Raw genomic sequence first — 25,704 nt, forward strand, 5'->3', positions numbered from 1 at the left:
AAAAGACGTTGCGCCGCACGGACACAGGAACACTTTGTGGTTTAGGCTTTTTAAGATTGTTTACAATGAAATGTTAAGGAGGTAGATGACATAACCTGGTGTGTTGTCTAGTGTGGTGGTGCCTGCTTACGTTTTTACAGCCGTGTACCTATGGAAAACTTCTGTAACTACAATGGCACTCAGGAGAGGGAAAATTGTTGGTAAAAGTAAAAAAATATATAGTATCGGTTTGTATGTCAGGCGAAGGGACTGTACCGTTTTTGATTCTAAGACAAGGGAAGTAGTTCTCTCTCTCGCGCTAACCACTCGACCGCCGTGCCGTCCTAGGGCCATTTAGATTTGGATTTTTTTTCATTCATTCATTCATTTTCTACCGCTTTTCCTCACGAGGGTCGCGGGGGGTGCTGGAGCCTATCCCAGCTGTCTTTGGGCGTAAGGCGGGGTACACCCTGGACTGGTGGCCAGCCAATCACAGGGCACATATAGACAAACAACCATTCACACTCACATTCATACCTATGGACAATTTGGAGTGGCCAATTAACCTAGCATGTTTTTGGAATGTGGGAGGAAACCGGAGTACCCGGAGAAAACCCACGCATGCACGGGGAGAACATGCAAACTCCACACAGAGATGGCCGAGGGTGGGGATTGAACCCTGGTCTCCTAGCTGTGAGGTCTGCGCGCTAACCACGAGACCGCCGTGCCGCCTCTTGTGATTCAAAAGGGCAAAAAAAGGACAACATAAATTCCGCTTAGCAAGCAGACTACTTCCCGGTTCATGGAGGGCGACATAAGACAACGTGACTGTGCCATTTTGGATTTTTGGAGAACATATTTTCTCTGAAAGTGACAAAAAAATTGCACAACGCCAGAGTCATCTTTGTTTATTTGTCCATTCTTAGCAAGCGACTTCCTGGTCTGGGGCTGACATCAAATAACAGGTACCATTTTGGAATCCAGCATGGAGGAAACAATTTCATCAACACGTGGCTTCAGCGGTGGTCAAGGCAAAGACTTGGGTGTGGGAGGAGTGGAGCACGACTTTGGGTCGGCCTCAGAGAGGTTCTGGCAAACAGTCGGATGCCTCAATGCCCAGTCCACACTGTTTCTGATAAGAGGAAGATAATGGAATGGATATCAGTTTTGGAAATATGGCTCAGTATACAGTGAAGAAAATAAGTATTTGAACACCCTGCTATTTTGCTATTTCTCCCACTTAGAAATCATGGAGGGGTCTGAAATTTTCATCGTAGGTGCATGTCCACTGTGAGAGAGATAAACTAAAAAGAAAAATCCAGAAATCACAATGCATGATTTTTTAACAATTTATTTGTGTGATACAGCTGCTAATAAGTATTTGAACACCTGAGAAAATGAATGTTAATATTTGGTACAGTAGCCTTTGTTTGCTATTACAGAGGTCAAACGTTTCCTGTAGTTTTTCACCAGGTTTGCACACACTGCAGGAGGGATCTTGGCCCACTCCTCCACACAGATCTTCTCTAGATCAGTCAGGTTTCTGGGCTGTCGCTGAGAAACACGGAGTTTGAGCTCCCTCCAAAGATTTTCGATTGGGTTCAGGTCTGGAGACTGGCTGGGCCATGCTAGAACCTTGATATGCTTCTTACGGAGCCACTCCTTGGTTTTCCTGGCTGTGTGCTTCGGGTCGTTGTCGTGTTGGAAGACCCAGCCACGACCCATCTTCAATGCTCTGACAGAGGGAAGGAGGTTGTTCCCCAAAATCTCACAATACACGGCCCCAGTCATCCTCTCTTTAATGCAGTGCACTCGTCCTGTCCCATGTGCAGAAAAACACCCCCAAAGCATGATGCTACCACCCCCATGCTTCACAGTAGGGATGGTGTTCTTCGGATTGTACTCTTCATTCTTCTTCCTCCAAACACGCTTATTGGAATTATGACCAAAAAGTTCTATTTTGGTCTCATCTGACCATAAAACTTTCTCCCATGACTCCTCTGTATCATCCAAATGGTCATATGCAAACTTAAGACGGGCCTTGACATGTGCTGGTTTAAGCAGGGGAACCTTTCGTGCCATGCATGATTTCACATCATGACGTCTTAGTGTATTACCTACAGTAACCTTGGAAACGGTGGTCCCAGCTCTTTTCAGGTCATTGACCAAGTCCTGTCGTGTAGTTCTGGGCTGATTCCTCACCTTTCTTAGAATCATTGAGACCCCACGAGGTGATATCTTGCATGGGGCTCCACTCCGATTGAGATTGACCGTCATGTTTAGCTTCTTCCATTTTCTAATGATAGCTCCAACAGTGGACCTTTTTTCACCAAGCTGCTTGGTAATTGCTCCGTAGCCCTTTCCAGCCTTGTGGAGGTGTACAATTTTGTCTCTGGTGTCTTTGGACAGCTCTTTGGTCTTCGCCATGTTACAAGTTAAAGTCTTACTGATTGTATGGGGTGGACAGGTGTCTTTATGCAGCTAACGACCTCAAACAGGTGCATCTGATTCAGGATGATACATGGAGTGCAGGTGGACTTCTAATGGGCAGACTAACAGGTCTTTCAGGGTCAGAATTCTAGATGATACACAGGTGTTCAAATACTTATTTTCTTCACTGTATATAATCCCAATGCTTTTGCATGTTGTCCCACTTTGTTTGACGGCCCTTGAACACACTCACACTGCACAGATAGAGTCATATTTGGTTCCAAACACTGATACTATGTAAGAATGCATAAAGATAAGATTTGATGATGTGCATATTTGTTCGGTGTACAAACTCCGGCCTCGTACCTCGGTACATTGCGGGTGTGTATTCATGCTTTTCATTTGATGTTTTGCCAGTAACTAGCTAGCGGGCTTCACCTTCCAAAACCCTCAACAAAGTTTAACAATATATTCAGAACTCCGCTGCCGCCTCCTCACCTCCACCTCCACCCGCTCCCGTCAAAACATTACCCCTGTCCTCCAAAATCTCCACTGGCTTCCCGTTCCCCAACGCATTCACTTCAAAATTCTTCTCATAACCTACAAAGCCGGGCTGCATGGTTGCATGGTGGTCTAGTGGTTAGCACGCAGACCTCACAGCTAGGAGACCAGGGTTCAATCCCACCCTCGACCATCTCAGTTTGCATGTTCTCCCTGTGCATGCGTGGGTTTTCTCCGGGTACTCCGGTTTCCTCCCACATTCCAAAAACATGCTAGGTTAATTGGCCACTCCAAATTGTCCATAGGTATGAATGTGAGTGTGAATGGTTGTTTGTCTATATGTGCCCTGTGATTGGCTGGCCACCAGTCCAGGGTGTACACCGCCTCTCGCCCAAAAACAGCTGGGATAGGCTTCAGCACCCCCCGCGACCCTTGTGAGGAAAAAGCAGTAGAAAATGAATGAACCTACAAAGCCCTCCACGATCTGACCCCCCCATATCTCACAGCCCTCCTCCATCCACACCACCATCCACTCCTCAGACTCCAACCTCCTGGCACTCCCCTGTAAGGCCAAGCTTGGAACCTGGGGAGACAGAGCCTTCTCCATCGCTGCCCCCACCCTCTGGAACTCTTTGCCCCATTCACTCCGTGCTTGCCCTGACCTTCCCACCTTCAAAAAACAACCAAAAACCCACCTCTTTAAATCTGTTTTTAATGTCTAACTTTTTATACCTGACTGCTGTGCCCCGCCCGCTTTCACTCATGTTTTAACTGTGTATTAACCAATCAATGTTGGATTTTAATGTATGTCTTACTCTGTTTACTTGCTTTTATTCAACTCCATTCTTCTGTAAAGTGTCTGAGTATTTTGAAAAGCGCTATACAAATAAAATGTATTAAATTAAATTAAATTAAATTAAATTAAATTGAAAATTTAATTTAATTAAAATTTTAATTTAATTCCAATTAAATTAAATTAAAAATGTAATTTAATTCCAATTAAATTAAATTAAATTAAAATTAAATTAAAAATTTAATTTAATTTAATTTAATTTAATTTAATTTAATTTAATTTAATTTCAATTCAATTCAATTCAATTCAATTCAATTCAATTCAATTCATTTCAATTCAATTCAATTCAATTCAATTCAATTCAATTCAATTCAATTCAATTCAATTCAATTCAATTCAATTCAATTTAATTTAATTTAATTTAATTTAATTTAATTTAATTTAATTTAATTTAATTTAATTTATGCTTAGATGTTGTCCAGTTGTTAGTCTAACCTGATTCATGTCTCCACAATGGATTCATCTCAGGATTTATAGCTGATTCTTATCGATCCAGGAAGTTGCTACCGATGCAGCCGCATCTCTCTCTCGTCAAACCGGATATCCAGTTGCGTGGGTTTATTGTTCACACACCTCGTAACAAGCGATAATTACTCAACAATTACTGGCCTTTGATAGTGGCCATACCAACAACAGTAGACAGAAGAGTAAAAACAAGTCAAAGCCGTCCATTCGGATTAAGTGTTCTTCCTCCCCTATGTTCCATCCTACATGGAACAGCTGTGTGTTTACATGCAGGAGGAAGGACTACAAACCGGCTGGGAGTCAGCGTTTCAGACTTCAGGGGTTGGCAGGTCAGACTCGGCTGACACTCCGGGATCAGCGTTAAGATTGTTTCCATCGGAAAGAATGCAGAGAATGAGCGAGAAGATCTATCAGTGACTTCACTCTGACAACACTGTTAATGGACACGCTCGCGCACACACACGCACACACACACACACACACACACACACACACACACACACACACACACACACACACACACACACACTTTTTAAAAATACACGCTGACTGTCTTTGTGTACACTTTGTACCACATTTACTCATCAGAGCATTACCTCTATCCACAAGAAGTGCTGGGACATGACATTAACACCCCACACAGTAGCCATTAAGTGCTAAGTCGTATTATTAGCTTGCTGTACTTGCTGGCTCAGCTAGATACTTGCTAACAATATACGGTCATGTGAAGTGTTTGCCCCCTTTTTTTGGATCATTAAATAAATGTAAACATTAGTTCATGACAACACAGTTGAACACAAAATGCAGTTTTTAAATGAAACTTTTTATTATTAAGGGAGAAAAAAAAAACAAAAAAAATCCAGGGGCGGCACGGTGGTCGAGTGGTTACCTCACAGCTAGGAGACCAGGGTTCAATTCCACATTCGGCCATCTCTGTGTGGAGTTTGCATGTTCTCCCCGTGCATGCGTGGGTTTTCTCCGGGTACTCCGGTTTCCTCCCAGATTCCAAAAACATGCTAGGTTAATTAGCGACTCCAAATTGTCCATAGGTATGAATGTGAGTGTGAATGGTTGTTTGTCTATATGTGCCCTGTGATTGGCTGGCCACCAGTCCAGGGTGTACCCCGCCTCTCTCGCCCGAAGACAGCTGGGATAGGCTCCAGCACCCCTGCAACCCTCGTGAGGAAAAGCGGTAGAAAATGAATGAATGAATGAAAAAAAATCCAAATCTAAATGGCCCTAGGACGGCACGGCGGTCGAGTGGTTAGCGCGCAGACCTCACAGCTAGAAGACCTAGGGTTCAATTCCACATTCGGTCATCTCTGTGTGGAGTTTGCATGTTCTCCCCGTGCATGCGTGGGTTTTCTCCGGGTACTCCGGTTGTTCCTCCCACATTCCAAAAACATGCTAGGTTAATTGGCCACTCCAAATTGTCCATAGGTATGAATGTGAGTGTGAATGGTTGTTTGTCTATATGTGCCCTGTGATTGGCTGGCCACCAGTCCAGGGTGTACCCCGCCTCTCGCCCACCCCCGCGACCCTCGTGAGGAAAAGCGGTAGAAAATGAATGAATGAATGAATATTTGGTTGCCTCGTTCACTTAGCTAGAGTGCGCTGTTCGGAGAGCACTGTTAGCATGTCACAACAGATTTGCATAATCGGTTTGTCTGATTTGTCCGAGTACAGACATGTCGTAATAAACTCAGTGTCGTTCAGTTAGCATTAGTCTGGAGCGACGAGACTGAGTGCTCGGAGCATGCTTAGCGTGTCATGCTAACTATGCCGCCATATGGAGCACAGCGCACCGATATATCTTTAAAGGGGACATAAATGCCTGTGGAAGCAGCTCCTCACGCTCTTCCCATAAACAGCGACCACAATGATACAAGGCTAATAAAAACGCGGTTGCACGGAAAAGCACTAATGGGGGGAAACTGGAGGTTTACAGGAATAAACAACACTTTCTGATCACTGGAAACTTCTCAGGTGATCATGTGACTGTGGGGTGACCACCACGAGGTATCGTCACTTCCTGGTAGAGAAACAATCAACTGACATTCTATTCTGCTTCCTTTTTCCTGGAAAAAATATATATTAATACCCTCCAGCTGATGAAGGGAAGCCGCAGCATTGTCGGCGGAAAATGTCACGAGACGCTGGAAACTTTACAGCAGGCGTCAACTTTATGACTTTAGAGGGCGGCAGAAAGAGCAATATTCTTCACTTTTAATCATAAAAAAAAAGGTCTCGCATGGCTCAGAGGCAAACAGGAAGTATGAGAGGGGAAGAAAAGCCTTCAGTGAGCCTTGACTTCTATTTTCAGGTGTCACTTTGCAATTAAAACAGATTTTGGACTGCAGGCAGCAATTTAACTGAACGTTGACCTCTAAAGCCTGAAAGATTTCAAGGCCATCCCCAGTTACACGCTGAAGGAATTTGGTCATTGCATTAGAATAATCGTAATAATAGTCCAAGTTTGATGCAGAAATAACCAGCATTTATTCATTGATACACAAGCTAGTTATCGTTTTACACCTATTATCGCCTCCAAAATATTTGCTTTGGCTCATGCAGATCATACTTGCAAGTAATTAGTATTAGTAAACGTTACTTGCAAAGTTAAATATTTCTAAAGGTGGGAAATGTTAATATTTCAGGAACAATTTAAATGAAATTATATTCCGGTTTCCGCCCACATTCCAAAAACATGCTAGGTTAATTGGCGACTCCAAATTGTCCATAGGTATGAATGTGAGTGTGAATGGTTGTTTGTCTATATGTGCCCTGTGATTGGCTGGCCACCAGTCCAGGGTGTACCCCGCCTCTCGCCCCAAGACAGCTGGGATAGGCTCCAGCACCCCCGCGACCCTCGTGAGGAAAAAGCGGTAGAAAATGAATGAATATTCCAAGATGTAAAAAAAAAAAAAAGTATATACATTTCTATTTTTTTTCTCTTGAGAATCCATAATCTCACTGCCTCAAATGTAAGGTGTGTGATAATTTGTGACATGCCAACAGCATTCTCGGTCTCGTTAACAAGCTAACGTTAACAGTGCGACTGCGTGTAGAAGAGCAGGAAATCCACATAATCACACAGTTTAGCAAATTCCAAGTTTATTTACAGCCTCTGTTACGGTCAGAGAAAAAAGTGGTCTAAATACAAAAAAAGAAAGATGGCAGCTAATCTCCCTGAGCTTTACAAAAACATGGGACATGAGGGGGAAAAAAAAAAAAAAGTCCTGTACACAGCCCTAATGCCACACAAATGTAAAAGGAACCCACCCCTTAATATAACTAATAGTCATGCTTGTGGACACAAAGTGAAAGGAAAATTGTCGGACATGGAGATTGGATGAAAGACGACGCCATAAAGTAGAGTCAATGAACTGTTTTTTTTTTTTAACACCTATAGTACATTGTGAAAAAGTATGGCTGCATTTGAAAAACAGGAAGACCAAATGGACCAATCCAATTCAACCAATTAGAATCAACAATGACAACTTCTGGCTTACAGGGACCGAATTATTTACACGTTCTAATTTCTTACATTGCTCGATGCCCAAGAATTTACTTAGAAAAAAAAAAAGTAAATTCCCCCATAATCTGGGCAAATGGCAAAACCTTGTCTACATGTAGACCCCATTTCTTTCGCTCTTGCTCACTTCCCTAAACACTTTTGAATTTCCAAATGCAGGACCATTAAAAAAAAAAAAAAAAAAAAAAAATCCTCCGAACATTTTACACCCACATCACAAAACATTTGCAAAGAGACAACTCTATGGACAGTGGCAACAATCACAAACACGACACCAATCCAGGAGAGTGAACACGGGTATTGTAGGCAAGTTCGGTTTTCAGGGGCCATCTTTGACTAAAGAACCCCCCCTCTCTCCTCTCCCCCAACCAGTGTAAGAGCTGTCCATAGAGCGACACCCGGTCTTGAGGCGATGCAAGTGTGGGTGAAAAAAGGGTGGCAGTCTCTTCATGTGAAAGTGTGTATTGCTTCTCTTTTGCAGGGTGGCAAGATGGCCGCCATGTTACGTCTGCTGGAGGTTTAAAAAAGGTGCGGCGTGACCAGTGCGTGAAAAAGGGAGATATTCATCCGAGAGACCTAGCGCTGGGATGTCGGGGTAGCTTGTCCGTTTTGGATGATGCCGTTTTGTTCTTCTTCGTCATCGTCATCTTCCACGCTAACCAGAAACTCCTCCGGAGGCCAGCGGAGCTCCCCGCTCTCGACCTCGCCCTCAGTGGGCTCCACCACGATAGACGGCAGGCGGTCTTTGAGCTTGCAGCAGCGCTCAAAGTCGGATGGGTCGGGGAATATCTGCAGATGAGACGCAAAAGGTTATTCTTGAGCCTCAAACTTAAAACCAATTGTCCCGTGACTGACAGTTGACCAAGTCCAGAGTATACAGTAATCTGCTGGGATAAGCTCTTGCCATGACTGAACAGATACACGGTTTTCTAAATACAGTAAACCTCGGATATATCTGATTCGGATATATCGGAAATTCGCTCACAACGGACATATAAAAAAGAACCGATTTTTCTGTAATGCAGTTCCAATAAAAATTCATTGCATATAACGGATTTTGCCTATTTCGGACAAAATCTCCAGTCCCGTTCCAATGCATTTCCATTACATTTCCCTCGCATATATCGGATGGCCGCACTCTGAGCATGTTATGCTCATAGTCCGATAAAGTTACATTCTCATTACCTTACGTCTCTTTTCATTGCCCAGTCCAGGTACATTGGAAACATCGTCAAGGAAGTGCCTTTTTAGAACGGATAAAATCCGATTTACGCATATACCGGATATAAATCCGATATATGCGTAAAACGGACATTTTCCGGTATACGCATATAACGGATTTCGCTTATATCGGACAAAACCAGTGGGAACAATTGAATCCGATATATCCGAGGTTTACTGTAGATGGATTGTATGTCGCTCACACCAAGAACTTTAACAGTTATCTGCCGTTCATGTGACCCCGGTACTAGATCCATGTGTTTGAGTACATGCCAACAAGTGAAACCAGATATCGAATCAAAGTTAGCAAAGGTCTGATCAAGATCATCCTGTGAAAATTGTAAGTTATTAAATAAAAAATCTTGTTTTGCAAGGTCAATACCAAGGACGCCCACGGCTCCGACAATTGTCACAAGAAGACAAAATCAAAAACAAAATGGTAGCAACTGGTAGACAAGACCTCGGAAATACCTTAGCACAATAGTGTTGCCAAGAAATTACAACTAGTTACCAGATAAGCTAGCCCCGCTTAGCTAGTCTTGCTATTTATTTTGCTGGCCTTCGAGGCTCTGCAGCCTCTCACAGATCAGTCCAGGTACCAAGTCAGGGCACGGTTGATTGTGCGGTGTGTTGTGCTGTTCATGTCAAAAGACAAAAGGGCTACAAGAACATTTTCTTTTTACCAGCCTTTACAATCTATGGTCAAAAACAGCAAACGGTCACTGTCTGCTTAAAACCTAAAACTGACCAATGACTATTTTTACTATATCAAGCACCTCCACTGATGGCCCGAAGTGAACAAATGCGTTTTTCTGCCCATTTAGTGTCCCTTTTAGACTCAAAAGAAGAACCGATGGTTATGCCAACAACCTTTGATAATACACACAATTTTCGGAGTTGATAAAATTCTGCTCAGCTGTTGCATTGCAGGTGAAAATCTGGTCAGGGCTCGACAATAACGATGTACCGATGGCCCGGGGCAAGTTAAAACAAAATTGGGGCAAGTAAATCCAATCAGTGATATTCCGGTTGGGCAAGTGCACTTTGGCATGCCATACTGCCAAGAGTTTTTTTTAAAAGCGGTTCTTGTTGGGTGTTGGTAAAACACGGACTGCGTAATTCCGGTGGTAATTTGCAAACCAATCCTTGCAAATCTTGAAATGGACCAATCAGAATCGTTTATTTAGACGGCAGTCCGTAGTCCACAATCCGCGTTTTACCCACACCCGTTCTTGTTGGCGATCAACCAATCAGCGATGGTTTGACTAGGAAAACATCCGTCATGGCGTCCCTGCCAACATGGTCTAATTCTTCAACAACTTGTGAAGGAAAACAGCAAAAAGTGATGAACCAGTGCCTCCTAAACAAGTATTTTATTAGCGGCAGCAAATCAAATGATGACACAGGTGAGTGAATCACATTGCTGTGACAATTTGAAGTGGTCACAATGAAACACCACCCATTAGATCCAATACCAAGTGCTGATTTTGCACAAGCTACAAAATCTAGCGCTTCCGTTTCTCTGTGGATTTTTCTCACCTTTGCTTCACAAATTATTGTTTGACCATTGAGCATTTTTTTCTGGATTAAAAACACTTTACTAGTACACAAATGCGTCTATTCAATAATGTTTCATTGTGGTGCACAACTTATAAACGGCAAAGTGCCTAGAAGTCTCATGACAATCCAGATTTCCATGCAACGTCATGATCTATGTAGGAAAACAACCACAAGAAATGATAATCATTTCATCTTTGAGAATCTCATGTGATGCCACAAAAATTAGATATCATTATGGCAGTCTTTTCATTTTACATGGGGCAAGTAGTTCTCACCTTAAGGATTCCCCATGGGCAAGTCATTTTTGTTTTTAATGTAGAGCCCTGCTGGCGTTTTTAAACGCACACATTCAGAACAGTGAAAACCAAAAATGACATTGCCCAATCACAGTCGTGGTACGATTTCATTGACAGCTCTGCAGACAAGTCAAAGCAAAAGCTGTTAATGTAAACGATCACCGCAAACGACACTTTTCTTTGATCTTTTCTATTGATCCTTTCAAGAGTGGTAATTGAACTTATACGGCTGCTACAACCATCCTAAACTTCAACGTCAAAAGATAGCTAGCCTGGCCAAAACAGCACATGGATGAGTTACATCAGTGGCTGTACGCGGGCAAATTAAACATGTCCAATGAGACTGAACTAAACACTGCATCGTGTTTAATCTAAGTGCTTTTGGGCACGGGGCAACATGCCAAGCGGCTCATAGCTCGTTATGAACTCATCCAGTCAGTACAGCATGGCCCCACGCACACACGCTACTTGGAAGATTATACAAGGGCATAATCACAGCGAATCAATAGTAAGCTGCCTGACTTGGAAAGGTACAAAAACCCCCCCCCCCCCCCCCCCAAAAAAAAGTCTACTGGGATGAAGACTGACAGCAGCAATTGACGCACTGGTTGTCCTCGCTGAGATTTTACATCAACCTTCAACCTTTGTGCGTTCTCAGGAACCGGAGAAGTGACCCAAAAGGGCCTTCCACTCCTGGTCCAAGAACAGCATTTTTTTTCATGGTTGTTTGGATAAAAGTGGCTGATTATTTTTAGACATGCATATTTCACTCTAAGACGGTCGAGGGTGGTGGGTGCTTGAGGAGAGTGGGGGGGTTAGCGTCTGGGCAAAGTGCCGAGTGGAAAGTAAGCATTAGATGAGGCAGGAGAAGCAGAAACAAGGGAGAAAAGAGGGGATGCAGCTGTGTCCAAGCCTCCAGGAATTCCAGCAAACACATGAGAACAGGAGGGGGACAAATATGTCTTCCGACTGTGAGAATTTATCAGGTTAGGAAAACATGGTGCGTCCATCATGGGGAGTTTGGACTCGCCGGGGCGGAGTAAAGAGATGCGTTGCCAATGCTGGATGTGCGTAAGCACCAATGGGGGGAGTTAGGCAGCGGATGACTTTGCCTTTGGACGCTGAGGACATGGACACGCGTCACAACTCGTTTCACTTACAGCGGCAGGAAGCAGTGATGCTGCATCAGATGCTATTTTGGGGGATTAGGATTGTTGTGTTCAAGGACCAAAGCTTTGCTGTGTTGATTTGATAAACCAGAAGAAAAAACATTTACTCTTTCCATTGGTGATTATATTATGTTAATTTTTAAAATGATCTAAAATCATACACACAAAGCAATGATGTTGCAATAGCCACGAGTCACTTGTGGGGAATTATGTTTTCCAGTTGACCAATTTTTGTTTTAAAAGTTTAACTTGGCTCACATTTGAACGACCCAATGAAAAAATAAAAATCTGTACCATGCAGGCCTGTCATCATGGCATGGACAAACGCTATCCATTTCCAGTTCAAATTGTATTGTTCAGAACCAGGGGTTCTCAAACAATGGCATCGCAGACCATAATACAGACAAGCTGGCTCCTCCCCTTCATCGCCCAGATAAAACATGATGTTAAAGAATATTTCCTGCCCAGACTCACTGTCCCACTAAAACTAAAAATCAATTGATTTCACACAAAACTTCTGTTTGTGGCGCTTGGGGGGAAAAAAAGTGAGAATTTCATCATGATTTCTGATTCAAATGTCAGGAGTGCCTGAGACCTTGAGACAAAAAGGCCAAGGTGAGAAAATGCAACACGAGGGATGCGTACCTGTCATCATGGCATAGACAAACGCTATCAATTTCCAGTTCAAATTGTATTGTTCAGAACCAGGGTTCTCAAACAATGGCATCGCAGACCATAATACAGACAAGCTGGCTCCTCCCCTTCAATCGCCAAAAAAAACATGATGTTCAAGAGTATTTCCTGCCCAGATTCACTCTCCCACTAAAACTAAAAATCAATTAATTTCACACAAAACTTCTGTTTGTGGCGGGGGGGGGGGGGGGGGGGGGGTGTCTGAATGTCATCATGATTTCTGATTTAAATGTCAATAGTGGCTGAGACCTTGAGACAAAAAGGCCAAGGTGAGAAAATGCAACACGAGGGATGCGTACCCTCTTATCCGCTCCGGCAGCTGGTGTATGAAGCAGGGAGAGGAAGGCAGCCATCTTCCTTGGGGTCAAGCCACATCCTCAAAACAGCTATAAACATCCATGGTGCCAGGTTTTACAGATACTCGTGGTTGACAGATTATCAGCCCCAACGATATTTGGAATTTTGACATACATGTATATCGGTATTGGTCTTCATTTAAATCCGACGAGCGAAATGAAGAAATTACTTTAAAACTGGATTACTTTAAGGAAGCCAGAGCACACCTTAGTGGCACAGCAAAGAGGAATGTTTTGGAGAGTGGGGAACATCCTTAGAGCAGCTTCTGCGCCGTCCAAGATCAAACACACTAACGCAGAAAACTGGAAATTACAATAAAAATCTCACAACTACCTCCAACATTACAGTGAGCAGCAGAATAGGGCAAGAGTGGCGTAAACATTAGCACCAGCTCTGCTTGCACAGTTCCTCCCGATATGTCTGAGTGACTTGAAAAATGCTGTTGGTAATAATGTGAAAACAGCCCGTGATTGTAGAAGCCTGTGTGTGATTGTGTGCGAGAGTGAGTGTAAGAAATTCAATTCAGTCTTGTTTTGTTGCAGGGAAGTACACAAAGATGAAGGCTGGAGGAAAAAAAAAAGAAAACTATTTGTTTTTGTTTAACTTAAAAAAAAAAGTTGCTGCTCAGCTTGTTAACTCCCTGTACTTTTTGTTGTGTTTGAACTTAAAACAAATGTGTTATATATAAATGTTACTAGATATTTCTTAGTCTATGCTTTTTTTATATTGGTTTGATTAAATAAACATGCTCTAGGGGTCTCAAACACGCGGCCCGAGGGCCAAATGCGGCCCGCAGGACACTAGTTTGAGGCCCCCCGCCTTGATATGAAAGTTTAATGTTAGTGCGGCCCGCGCAAGTTTGATATGGATGCTGTATGGTATCATCTACCCAGAAAAAATTATTACGTTTGATTCATGTTAAAGGTTAAATAACTGTTAATAGTTATCCTCCCTATCCGTGTGGAAGTGGTAAGTTTTTGGCTATTTAAGTTAAGGAAATCACTTGAAGGCTACCGTTTAGGTCGCTAGCTCTCTAGTTTGCGAGTTAGCATGTGTCTCAAGACCCCGCAGTTGCGCAATATGTTGTAAATAAAAAGAGTATAAATGTGACTATAGTCGTGTTTTGTCATGTCTACAGGGCTCTAATAATGCTTTGTTCATTTTAATCTGAAAAAAATCATTTGTCTACCCACCAAAAACCCATATGGGTCGATGTCCAACAGATACATCCTTACCAACCACTGGAGCAATCTCAGCGCTCCTATTCGGCTCCATAATGTAATACAGGGACAGAGAAGCAGCTGTGTGTTTTGGGCGAGTTTCTCAGATGACCTTGTTGAGCTGACAGTTGTAACAAAGCTTCTGGAAGGTGCTTGTCAAGGCCACCTGATGGCTGCGCTCACATCTCCCAATTGGCCAGATTTATTGACCTATTTCACAAACAGCTCTCTGTGTATGGAAAGCTTTCATTTCCCATTACCTCTACTTGTGGCTAGCCTAGTTACATTCGTATTTTTATACAATTTAACTCGATAACCATCAATTCCCTGTCTGTGTTCTTATTACTAAAAGTGCCTGCTTAAGCACACATCTGCATATACTGTCAATCACTTGTTGAAATTTGAGAACCAAAGCGGTCACTTCAAAGAAAAACAAAATTGTCCAAGTGTAGTGACCTAGCATTAAAACATGCACACACCGACTTCCTGTTCAGTGGTAGACTATGGTCTATTAGTTAGACTACTAGTCAAAATGTATTGAAATACAAGTGATATGCAGGCTTGGTAATGGTAATGTTTGAAATGATCAAAACGCGGCAAGATAGGTCATACTTAGCGTATTAGTAATATACTTATGGCATGAGCATGGCATGTACATCAAACGGTGTTCGTAGTTGAAAGGCAGGTTCCAATAATGTGCGGCGTTAGCTAGCTCATATCCACTCATTTTATTGGAATGCACCGAAAAGGGAAAGAAATGTGTTCATGCTTCACATGAGGGTCCTGGATGATGGGCAAATTTCCCCCAAAAGTGCAGTTTTCCTTTAACTTTAGCCTTGAATGTATTACTTCAGAAGGCTCACTAGAAGAATAGAAGTGGAAAGGTGACTACATGGGTGTTATTTCATGTCTATAGGGCTCCAATGTTAAACATTTAAAAAGTCAAACAGGTTTTCCATGCTCAAACTATGAAAAAAAATGTATGTATTAACATTAAATCCTATATAACAGAAATTCATTCATCATGATTGGGTCTGAAAAAGGACAACTGTAAGAACATGCACAAAGACAAAATCCTTTCATTATCGGCCACTATTCATGTCTGTCAAGAATCATGTACGTAAGTGTGCGAGCAACGATCAATGCTTAATTTGGAATTTGTCGACGCGGGACAGCCAGTCCAAGGTTGAAACAGGTTCGGCTGTGTATGCATTTGTGTATGAAACCTACCTGGAAGGAGAGCCTGTCCTTGGTGGGACTGAGCCTCATGTCGTCCATGGGAGTGCTGTTGATCATCACCTCAGTCATATCTTGGCGGGGCACAAACACTGATCTGCGATGGGGGTGAGGGTAGAAGAGGAATTTGATTGTGACAAGTGTTAAACTGCAGACATTTGTATTAAGGAAGTCCCAATTTTCATTTAGAATTTAAGTGATTTTCTCCTTTAAGTTGTGGTTAAAATGGTTTGGACTATTCGTTTCCAAGTCCTCTAGGTGCTCCTGCAAAGATGGTTTACCTTCTCCACCCCAACCAATTCTGCCCAAATTTTACACACATTTGTTAGTCCTCCAAAAAAAGCAACACACCAAAGCATGCGGTGATTTGGCTAAACACCCTAAAGTGACAGTGGGCGTATGGTACAGTGCACAGAACTATGAAATTTCAAGTCAGTCCCACATTTAGGAGGACAAACAAAGGGGTTTGTGCCGTCTTTGTCAGAAAAATAACAGACAACAAGATAGAGGTGCATGTTTTGACTGTCGCCGTTTTGTTTGTGGTTCAGGAGTACAAGTACATTTCTAACTTTGGGCTGTACATGTGTGCGCCAGTGCGGCTGGGTGAGAGTACATTGGTAAACCTCACTCCCTGATCCCAAAGAATCACACTGTACATAGCGTTGACAGCTCTGGATTTTGGCTCGATTGCTCTTGGGCTAGACCCTTATTCTGCGGCTGTGGTTCAAGCCCCAGGCGGAATATGGGGCTGGCTAGACCAGGCGGGTGACAAATTGACATTTAGCTAAATTTTGTTGATTGGGAGAATGCGAGAGTCAGTGTCTGAACTTTCAGAAGCCTACATTGATGCCAGTGTCATATGGAACGCAATAATGGTATGGATGTAAGCTCAACATACCATAGTGAATAAGGATCGGCCGATATATCGGGCCGATGTTTGCGTTCTTTAGTTGAATCGGTATTGGCCGATATGCGCGAGGGTTCGCCGATATATTTTTCCGCCGCATGATTTACAGACAGGCATCACAGTCATCACATCAATGCCAGATAAAACTTAAACTACGACAGAAAAGTTTTGCACATGGTTGAATATTTATTCTTTTTAAAGTTGATAATACTGTTTAAATGTGTGTTTAAGAAAGCTGAATCCTACTGTGTTCAGCGTTTACATTTCAATTTAATTTGTTTAAACTTGAGACCTGTAATATTTGTTATCATTGTCATTTTTTTCATATAAATTGAGGAAGCAAAAGCAGTATAGGCCACAAATATCGGCCCAAGCAAAATTGGCCATCGGCTAAGGGTGATGGAAAAAAATCTGTATCGGATGGAAAAAACCCATATCGGTCGATCTGTCACGATCGGGCTTCACCTCTGTTCCTCGTTCGTGCCCTTATTTTGTATTCACTTCCTCTGTTGCTCTGTCCTGTTTTCCGTTTCTTTCCATTTTCTCCCGCACCTGTTTTCAATCGGTGATTGCTGTTTAGTTCAGGTGCATGCGCCCTTCGTTGTCGGTTCATTGTCTTGTGTTTGAGTTTGCCTTGCTACTGCGCCATACGGCTGCATAGCAATAATAAAATATATTTTTACCTGCATTTGGGTCCTAATCTCTGCATCCTGGGGTCGAACTTTACAACTCACAAGCCGGACCGTGACACGATCCCTAATAGTGAACCTTGTTTTTGTAGTCTGGCTCACAAACCAGTGAGGCTCAACAGTGCCTCCGCTGTTTGTAACCAAGTAGTGCTCTCTATTTTGCCTCAGATGCCACAAAGGTCCCTATGACTAATCGATGATTATACCCATCCCCACTGAATGACTGACTTCTAATGCATTCTACTGCCACATTTCTAAGGACTTAAAAGCCAAAAACACAGACAAGGCACAAGAGCAAAGGCTGAACAATATGAAGTTATGTTTAGATGAAACCACAACACAGCCAGCCCAAGCTTTGTTCTCATTGCACACTGCAGAGCTGCACATTGTTGCACTGCCTCGGTCATTGGGAGAGCGTGCTGGGTGGGGAGATGGTTTGGGGGGTGCGCTGTGGTATTTGACTGGGGAAGGAACTCGGTGCACTCGTTCCGTCTCTTGTTTCAATCAAAACTTTCCATTTTAGAGTGGCACGAAGATGTTTGTGTGTTGGGTTTGTTGGAATTGTAAAGCCCTAAAACAAAATTTAAAAAACCCAAAAAAAGACTGCTGACATTGTACATCCCAATGTACTGCTACATCTTGAGACGTCATGCTCCCCCGGCCTTCTCACGCCGTCTATTTAAAGCATGTGCTCGATGGCCACAAGCTTTGACTTTTATATGCTTGCTAGCACTATAGGACAAGAATAGTATGCAACAAGACATTCAAACGATTCAGTATGGGGATTTGCTCAACCTACATTAAATCTCAAACATGTTTATTTTAGAATACGTCGAGGTAGTGATTAACATGCCTTTGAATGGAGTACAATTATGTAAACCTTGTGTTCCGCTCAGTCAGTTCACCACAGTCTTCTATTTAATTCGTCTCCAGCTTCTCGAACATGAGGGTGATTTAATTAAATCTAACAATACACCACACATCGATTACATCATAGCGTAGCACAGGTCCAGGGCTCTACGTTAAAAACAAAAATGACTTGCCCATAGGGAATCCTTAAGGTGAGAACTACTTGCCCGAACTTGCCCCATGTAAAATGAAAAGTGCCATAATGATATCATATATCAATATATGCTGATAATTCATCAGATAATAGTACTGATGCATTGTATTTGGAGGAATGTCTGAAAATTTGTGGAGATGTATGTTAAATACATCTCCACAAATTTTCAGACATACTACCTTACACATCGTAGTCGTAGTAAGCAGTGATATTTATAAGTTGTGCACCACAATGAAACATTATTGAATAGACACATTTGTGTACTAGTAAAGTGTTTTTAATCCAGAAAAAAATGTTCAATGGTCAAACAATAATTTGTGAAGCAAAGGTGAGAAAAATCCACAGAGAAATTGAACCGATAGATTTTGCAGCTTGTACAAAATCAGCACTTGGTATTGGATCTAATGGGTGGTGTTTCATTGTGACCACTTCAAATTGTCACAGCAATGTGATTCACTCACCTGTGTCATCATTTGATTTGCTGCCGCTAATAAAATACTTGTTTAGGAGGCACTGGTTCATCACTTTTTGCTGTTTTCCTTCACAAGTTGTTGAAGAATTAGACGATGTTGGCAGCGACGCCATGATGGATGTTTTCCTAGTAAAACGATCGCTGATTGGTTGATCGCGAACAAGAACGGTGTGGGTAAAACGAGGATTGTGGATTACGGACCACGGTCTATCATGTTCATCTTGTTGGGGCAGATCAGTCAGTATCCTGTACATCAGGAAAGGCCCATGTTACTTCATAATGTCAAGAATTCCCAGAATGAAAAAAAGAGACCATTTGAGTGCCTCTTCTCAAAACAGGTTCTGGCGTTATTGACAGGCATTAAGCAGTTCTAGTACCATTAGGATGAAAGGCAGTTTTGGAAAAAAAATAGTGGACCTTTAGCCAATGGCAAACAAGCACTAAATGTCAAGAACTGTGCACTGAAGTCACACATTGTTGGACAAGAAACATGATTCATCAAAAATGGACAGTACAGTGACAAAGAATTTCACAATTCCACTTTCCCCCCCCCAAAAAAGAAAAAAAAAAACCCAAAAAACATTCCACTGCCGCTCCAATGACTGACATATCTGTGGCATGGTATGGTTGAACTACAAAAGTGTCGTCTCATCGCAGTCACGAGAGCAAATGATTTTTTTTTTGGTTGGTGTGGGGGGGAAGGGGTGAAATCACATGACATGAGTCACGCCAGTAAGTGGCAGCTGATTAACCCCTAAAGCAAAGGCAACTGGTTTTTCATCACTTTTTCCAACCATGATTACACACATGCAGGCACACAGATTTGTGCTTGCTTATGGAAAAAGTGACATCAAGAGCAGGGTGGCAGTGAAAAAGAGAATCATCTAGTTCAAGCACTGACAATTCATGTTAGTGGCACAGCAGGTCAAAACAGGCCAAAATTCAGACAGGAAACGGCCGCAAAAACTTCACATATCCCGAGGCCTTGGGTCAGTGAACATCTACTGTATTAGGGTTTCATTCCACACGGGAAACAACCATAGCACCAGAAATGTGACCAGCCAGTCGACAATATTTGGTTGGATAATTGCTTTCAACTAGACATGTGCTGGTTATGGGTTTCAAGGTATAACACTGTATGGCAGGGGTCGGGAACCTTTTTGGCTACGAGAGCCATGAAGACCAGATATTTTAAAATGTGTATCTGTGAGAGCCATATACATTTTTTTAAACATTGAATGCAATAAAATGTGTGCATTTTTATGTAAGACCAACAGTTTTAGATATAACGGGCTCTAATTACGTTGACCAGGCACACTACCCCACGCCAAGGGGGTGTGGCCAGCATACTTTTGTGAGCAGCGCAGTGTCCAATAATAAATCAAATACTTGCTGCCATTAATGCAACTTTTGCTGCTGCATGGTTTTGCACCGTACTCAGTATATTTCATTCTTTTGGCCATCTTTGCCAGAAGGCTTGGTTCTGCAGCTTTAGCTAGGTGACTATTTGACTACAGGAGGAAAGTTTACATTTACATCTTAATGACCGAGGTACACTACCGCATTACCCAGTAATAATCGAGTTTTGGTGTTTGACCTGGAAAATATCATCAGGAAAGATAGATATGTGGACGGATTAAAATGCATAAGAAAGTTGTTGATTTTTAATATTATTTTTAACAGTGATTTCTGTGATGTTTACTTTAAAATGTTAGCAAATGTTAGCATATTTTTATTGTGGTAAATGCTTGAGAGCCAGATACAGTCATCAAAAGAGCCCTACCTGGCTCCCGAGCCATAGGTTCCCTACCTCTGCTGTATGGGGAAAAAAAAATTGTTTCAAAACCACTACAATTATGCTTCTTTCTAGCATTCTTATGATATTAGGGAAAGTGGAGGTCCGGCGTGGCCACTACATTGTCACGTCGTGTGTCATTACTTGCAGTCGAAACTGGGCTTCGACATGTTGAAACCGCAGGCTTCCTTGCTCGCATTGAGTGCCGCTGGTATGGCGACATTTTACTCAGGTTGAGGGTCACCAAATGTGGGGATGCAATTCAGAACGAGACAGAAATAGAAAATAAGTGGTATGAACCATTTACTCTCCACCCAATGACAAGCAACAACCAATTGAGCCATTTGATTGAGTTTTGACTTTTTTTTTTTAAATAAAAGAATATTTAGAAATAATTCAGTTATTTGTTATATTAAATACTTATGTTCCACTTGTGTTTGTGGTTTAAAAATGACTTCACTTGATGTTTTTTTTTCCGTTTTCATAAAATAAATTTTAAATAACCCATTTTAGAGCCGTAATTATACCATCAAACCGTGATATTCTTGCCCAATGGTATCATACTGGCCCGTACCCGCTTTCAACACAAGGCAGGAGAAGAGAGCCTCTGGTCCATGCTGCATGCCCAGCCTGCATCCTTGTGGTTCTGATACTACACGCAAAAGATGGCAAAATATATCAGCAGCCCTCAATCCTTGGTGTACAGAAACGCAACAGGTGACAATCACAAGCAAAAAAACAAAATAACTTATTTCCACACTTTCATGACTTCTGTAATACTTTTTCTCTTTCTAGTGTAATTTGTAATAACGAAGCGGACAACTTGCTTTTACACTTGCATGACTCAAATGTTACCGACATTGCTTGTTTAGTTAAATCAAGGTTTTATGATAGTGATCATTATCATGAGGCTAATGTATGCTTGAGAGATGTGTGATGTTTATCGTGTAAAATGTCATTTCATCCTTGAGCGGGATGCAGAGGGCGGTGAGGCAGGCACAGAAAAAGCAGCAGAGGAGGGGAAAGAGGAGACTGAGGGATGCTCAGGGAAGTGTGACAGTGAGGACCTGAGGAAAGGGAAGAAAGATAAACACTGGTGCCTTGCCAGTCATATTTCTACTCAGGGATCATATAAACATCCTGCTTGGCTAAGAATAACAGAACATTTGCCTAATAAAACATGGGGGGGGGTGCACAATGAGGAGGAAGCTCACAAAATAAATTGAAACAGTAGGAAACCTTCAAAAAAAAGTCCCATCTATTATTGCGCCAATTGTCATGTACAGTCCTATAAGTAACCAAGCTGTAAAATGTATTACATGTATCATATAGAACAGCAGCAAAGCTCGTCTAAAGGCATCACATACGGCAGTTAACTACTCACACACAATCACGTTGGTAAAATAATTTACCTCTTAACCCAGTTAAGATTAAATACATCCGCTATAGGCCAGCTGGCACGCAAACAGGAAACGAGGTCAAGTAACATGTCAAGGACCAAGGGATATACTTGTCCCATTTTACCCAAGCTCTATCTGTCCACCGATCAGGTGCAATGTAGGGGGACAAACCTGGCCATGCGTTGGACTGTAAAGTTATGCTGTGCAGTTTTGTTTATGCCTGGAATTGTAACGTCCAAGTAGGGATGGGGGTTATGACCTAAAATTCATATTGCAATACTACTTGCAACTACGTATGCATACTGCAGCCTCTGTGATAATGATACATGTGTGGATGTACAGTCTTCTTTGGCATATAAAATGATAGAACCACTTTAGGCCTGGTTACAAATGCCAAAGACTCCTTTGGCTGATGACTTATGCGGTATTGTATCATTTTTGGTCACTCTATGATTGGTGCTATTGTAGTACTGTCTCTTGACTCGTATTAAGCTACAGTTCTGGCCAGACTTCTGTTAATGTGTCCTAAGCTCTTGTTTTCATCACTTTATATTTAAGCTAGCTTAGCTGTTTAGCATGGCTTAGCCATTCCTTGTCTTTTTTTTTTTTTTTATAAAAACTTATTTGCAGACACGGAAGTGAGGATTAAATAAGCGGCTCCACACTTTAGTGGGCAATATCACATTGACAGCTTGGTGCTGGGCGGAATACGCGGCAAGGTTGCGTCAACCTGCAGGATCGCGATAAAGATTTTGATTATATTGTCCTATCATAAGTCAAATTATCGTTTATACCTTGCATCCCGACGTAGTTGTGATAGTGATCAATTTACCTGAAAATCTAAATTCTAATTATCTTTGCATTTCTGTTTCTTTTTCCATTTACACATTTTATTAATGACCCCGCCCCCACAATGTTAGTAATAGTTTAAGGTGGCATCTTTGTTTAGACAATTTGGCTAAATCTAAATAAAAAATAGCTGGTTCATAGAGGGACGGCTTTTGAAAATGGCTGAGGTTGAATGGAGATGAGCTGCACGGCGGTCTAGTGGTTAGCGCGCACACCTCACAGCTCGGAGATCAGGGTTCAATTCCACCCTCGTCATCTCTGTGTGGAGTTTGCATGTTCTCCCCGTGCATGCGTGGGTTTTCCCCGGGTACTCCGGTTTCCTCCCACATTCCAAAAACATGCTAGGTTAATTAGCCACTCCAAATTGTCCATAGGTATGTATGAGAGTGTGAATGGTTGTTTGTCTATATGTGCCCTGTGATTGGCTGGCAACCAGTCTAGGGTGTATCCCGCCTCTCGCCCAAAGACAGCTGGGATAGGCTCCAGCTGGGATAGGCTCCAGCACCCCTGCGTGAGGATAAGTGGGAGCAAATGAACGAATGAATGGAGACAGCCATCATCAAACCTATAAGAGAGAGCATGTGGGTCTGACTAAGACTTAGCCAAGTTACTCTCTTCAAAATCATACCAAACTGGAGCATGAGTCACAATATTAAATGCATTTAAAAAAAAAAGACCAGACAAGATTTCAAAGTGCACCAAGTAAATTCTCCTTTACTTTACTTGTTTGAGAAGCAGCACCTTAATGGTCCTTTTTCCAACCCGGGTTTTCATGAAGGAACAACCTTCTTCCTAATGACCACCCCAAGCTTGATAAACGTGACCCCTGTAGACAGCCACCACTCCACACACCAAGAGGAGGCTTCGCTACACATCTTAAAATGCAGCCAACTCTCCATCAGAGTTGGTGATTTATTTTTCTTCTAGGCTAATGTAGCATGGTGCTGCTGTTAAAACGGGAGTGCAATGTAGCTCACAGTGACGCACGCTTGCCTCATGAGCCGATTTGAGTGGCACGCACCTTTTAGAAAATAACGTAATGACCCAATATCTGTGAATGCACCTTGCATTCTTGTCTGTGTCTATTCAATGGCTACACCGCTGCAAACAGTCCCTTTAAATAAAACACGAGTCCTGCCGCCAAATCAGATGAGAAACATTGGTCGGCTAAACTTTGTGTCCTCCTGTGCAAAATTAAAACAACAACAAAAATTATTAAGTGCATAATTGTATTTCTTTGACACAGGCTTGGAAAACACACCTTTAAGAGGAAAGGTTTTTAAACTGCCAAAATTCCAGCAAAAAGGCTACATTTATGACAATACTATACTTCCAATGGACTATTGTGGGACATTGCAAACTGTTAAAAATGTCAAAAAGCAGCTTCCTGTTCACATGGCAAGGCCGCCACAGAGATGCAACATGCAGTCCTTGACATTTTGCAATGCCTGTTCACAGTTTTACAAGGTGGAACGTTACGCACCACAAAAGCCTATTTAGCACGAACGACAACAAAAAGTGTGGTTAAAGTATACCAAAACTTCTTGGTAGCAGAACAATGCTCACTAACAAAGTTTTTTTTTTTTTTTTTTTTAAAGCAGCTTGCACATCCTCTCTCAGGAAGAAGGTTGACCACAAATACACAAAGTCTCAAAACAAACATCCACTTTCATGTCAAGGTGAATTAAGGCAGTGCAAGTGAACACAGAGAAGTTAATGGGCAAAAATGCCAGTGGTTATAAGGAAGATGGGAGCATCTTCATCCTCCATCCTGACTGCAATGCACCTGCAGCATTACACAACAAGGAGTTTCAAATTTATCCCCAGAGCAAGGGTGCATTTAAAACAATGTGAGCGTTGTAGTATTGCCATCTTTTACACGCACTTCAAGCTAAAATGCTGTATTTTGTGCGTCGGCAGCCATTTTGGAGTTAATTAGTAAGAGTATGTGCAGCAACGATAATTTGAATTGATTGAGTCTTACCTGTTGGTTCATTTGACAGTTATCTCACAAAAAAATAACAACAACCACACTTTTGTATACATGTATAACGATAGAAATAATACTAAAAGAACTCACCTGAATTAGTCTGGGGAAATATAGACATGAATCACACCTGCTGCCAGTTCAGCTAATTAGCCAGTAAGAGTGACGGCGTTTGGTTTAAATTTCACTCCCTTTTTCTTCACAAAAGCGGCCAACACTTAACGTTTAGAAAGCCAAATAACAACTAAATAAGCCACAATAGAGCCTCTTCACCTCGCCAGTGTCGTCTGCTCCTCACCGACACTTGTGTGGACTTTTTATCCTGGAGGCGTGTATTTGCTGGGCGAACAGGCCACGCCCTCCCTTCGCGCAAATTTCCTCAATGGCGCACGGTCCCGCCCTCTCACTAAACGCATCCAATGGGAGCGCGGCACGGCAATGACGTCAACACCAGCCGCCGCCACGCATCATATCTCATTAGTTGTGGTGATTTGGTGGTGAAGATGCTGCAGCAGGATGCTATCGATTTTGTCGTCTCCAAGGGAACACATTCTTTTTTCTAAAAAAAAACCCAAAAACGTCTTCGAATGACAAGTTGGTTAACCTTGTTGGCGTCACATTTATTACAGAAATGTATTCAATAACGAGAAGGGGGCCGATCATAATATTTTTCAAGGGCATGGCATATTTTGAGTCACTTGCATTCATTAAATAAGCCAAATGTAATTGTAATTATATTTATATAAACATGTGAGTATGTCACCGTTAAAATTAAAATATTACAAGCTCGTATCATAGCCTTGCAAGCTTGACCTTCACGCCCAATAAACTATGTTCTCCTTGCATGCAGCCTTCAATTGGCTTAGATAGACAGGTGCACACACATTTTGGTGTGTGCGTGTGCGGGGACTACGATAAAATGCAGTTCTCTACTGCCACCATGCGGTGGTTTTATGGTCATAGAAGTAACAATTACAGCAGATTGTACAGACTAAACCTATATTGAATAATTTTAAATATAAAATAA

At 42.2% G+C, this 25,704-nt stretch overlaps 1 protein-coding gene across 1 annotated transcript; it reads right to left on the reverse strand.

Moving 5' to 3' along the window:
* Positions 1–7,320: 7,320 nt before the first annotated feature.
* lbh (LBH regulator of WNT signaling pathway) lies at positions 7,321–25,017 on the reverse strand. Its single transcript, XM_058090336.1, has 3 exons — positions 24,771–25,017; positions 15,510–15,612; positions 7,321–8,552 (listed from the first exon to the last, which is right to left on the reverse strand). Exons 2-3 carry the CDS (start codon positions 15,585–15,587, stop codon positions 8,340–8,342), a joined length of 291 nt encoding a protein of 96 aa, XP_057946319.1. The 5' UTR covers positions 15,588–15,612; positions 24,771–25,017; the 3' UTR covers positions 7,321–8,339.
* Between the last annotated feature and the right edge of the window lie 687 nt (positions 25,018–25,704).

The sequence above is a fragment of the Doryrhamphus excisus genome, chromosome 13, assembly GCF_030265055.1.
Source record: "Doryrhamphus excisus isolate RoL2022-K1 chromosome 13, RoL_Dexc_1.0, whole genome shotgun sequence".
NCBI classification, from domain to species: domain Eukaryota; kingdom Metazoa; phylum Chordata; class Actinopteri; order Syngnathiformes; family Syngnathidae; genus Doryrhamphus; species Doryrhamphus excisus.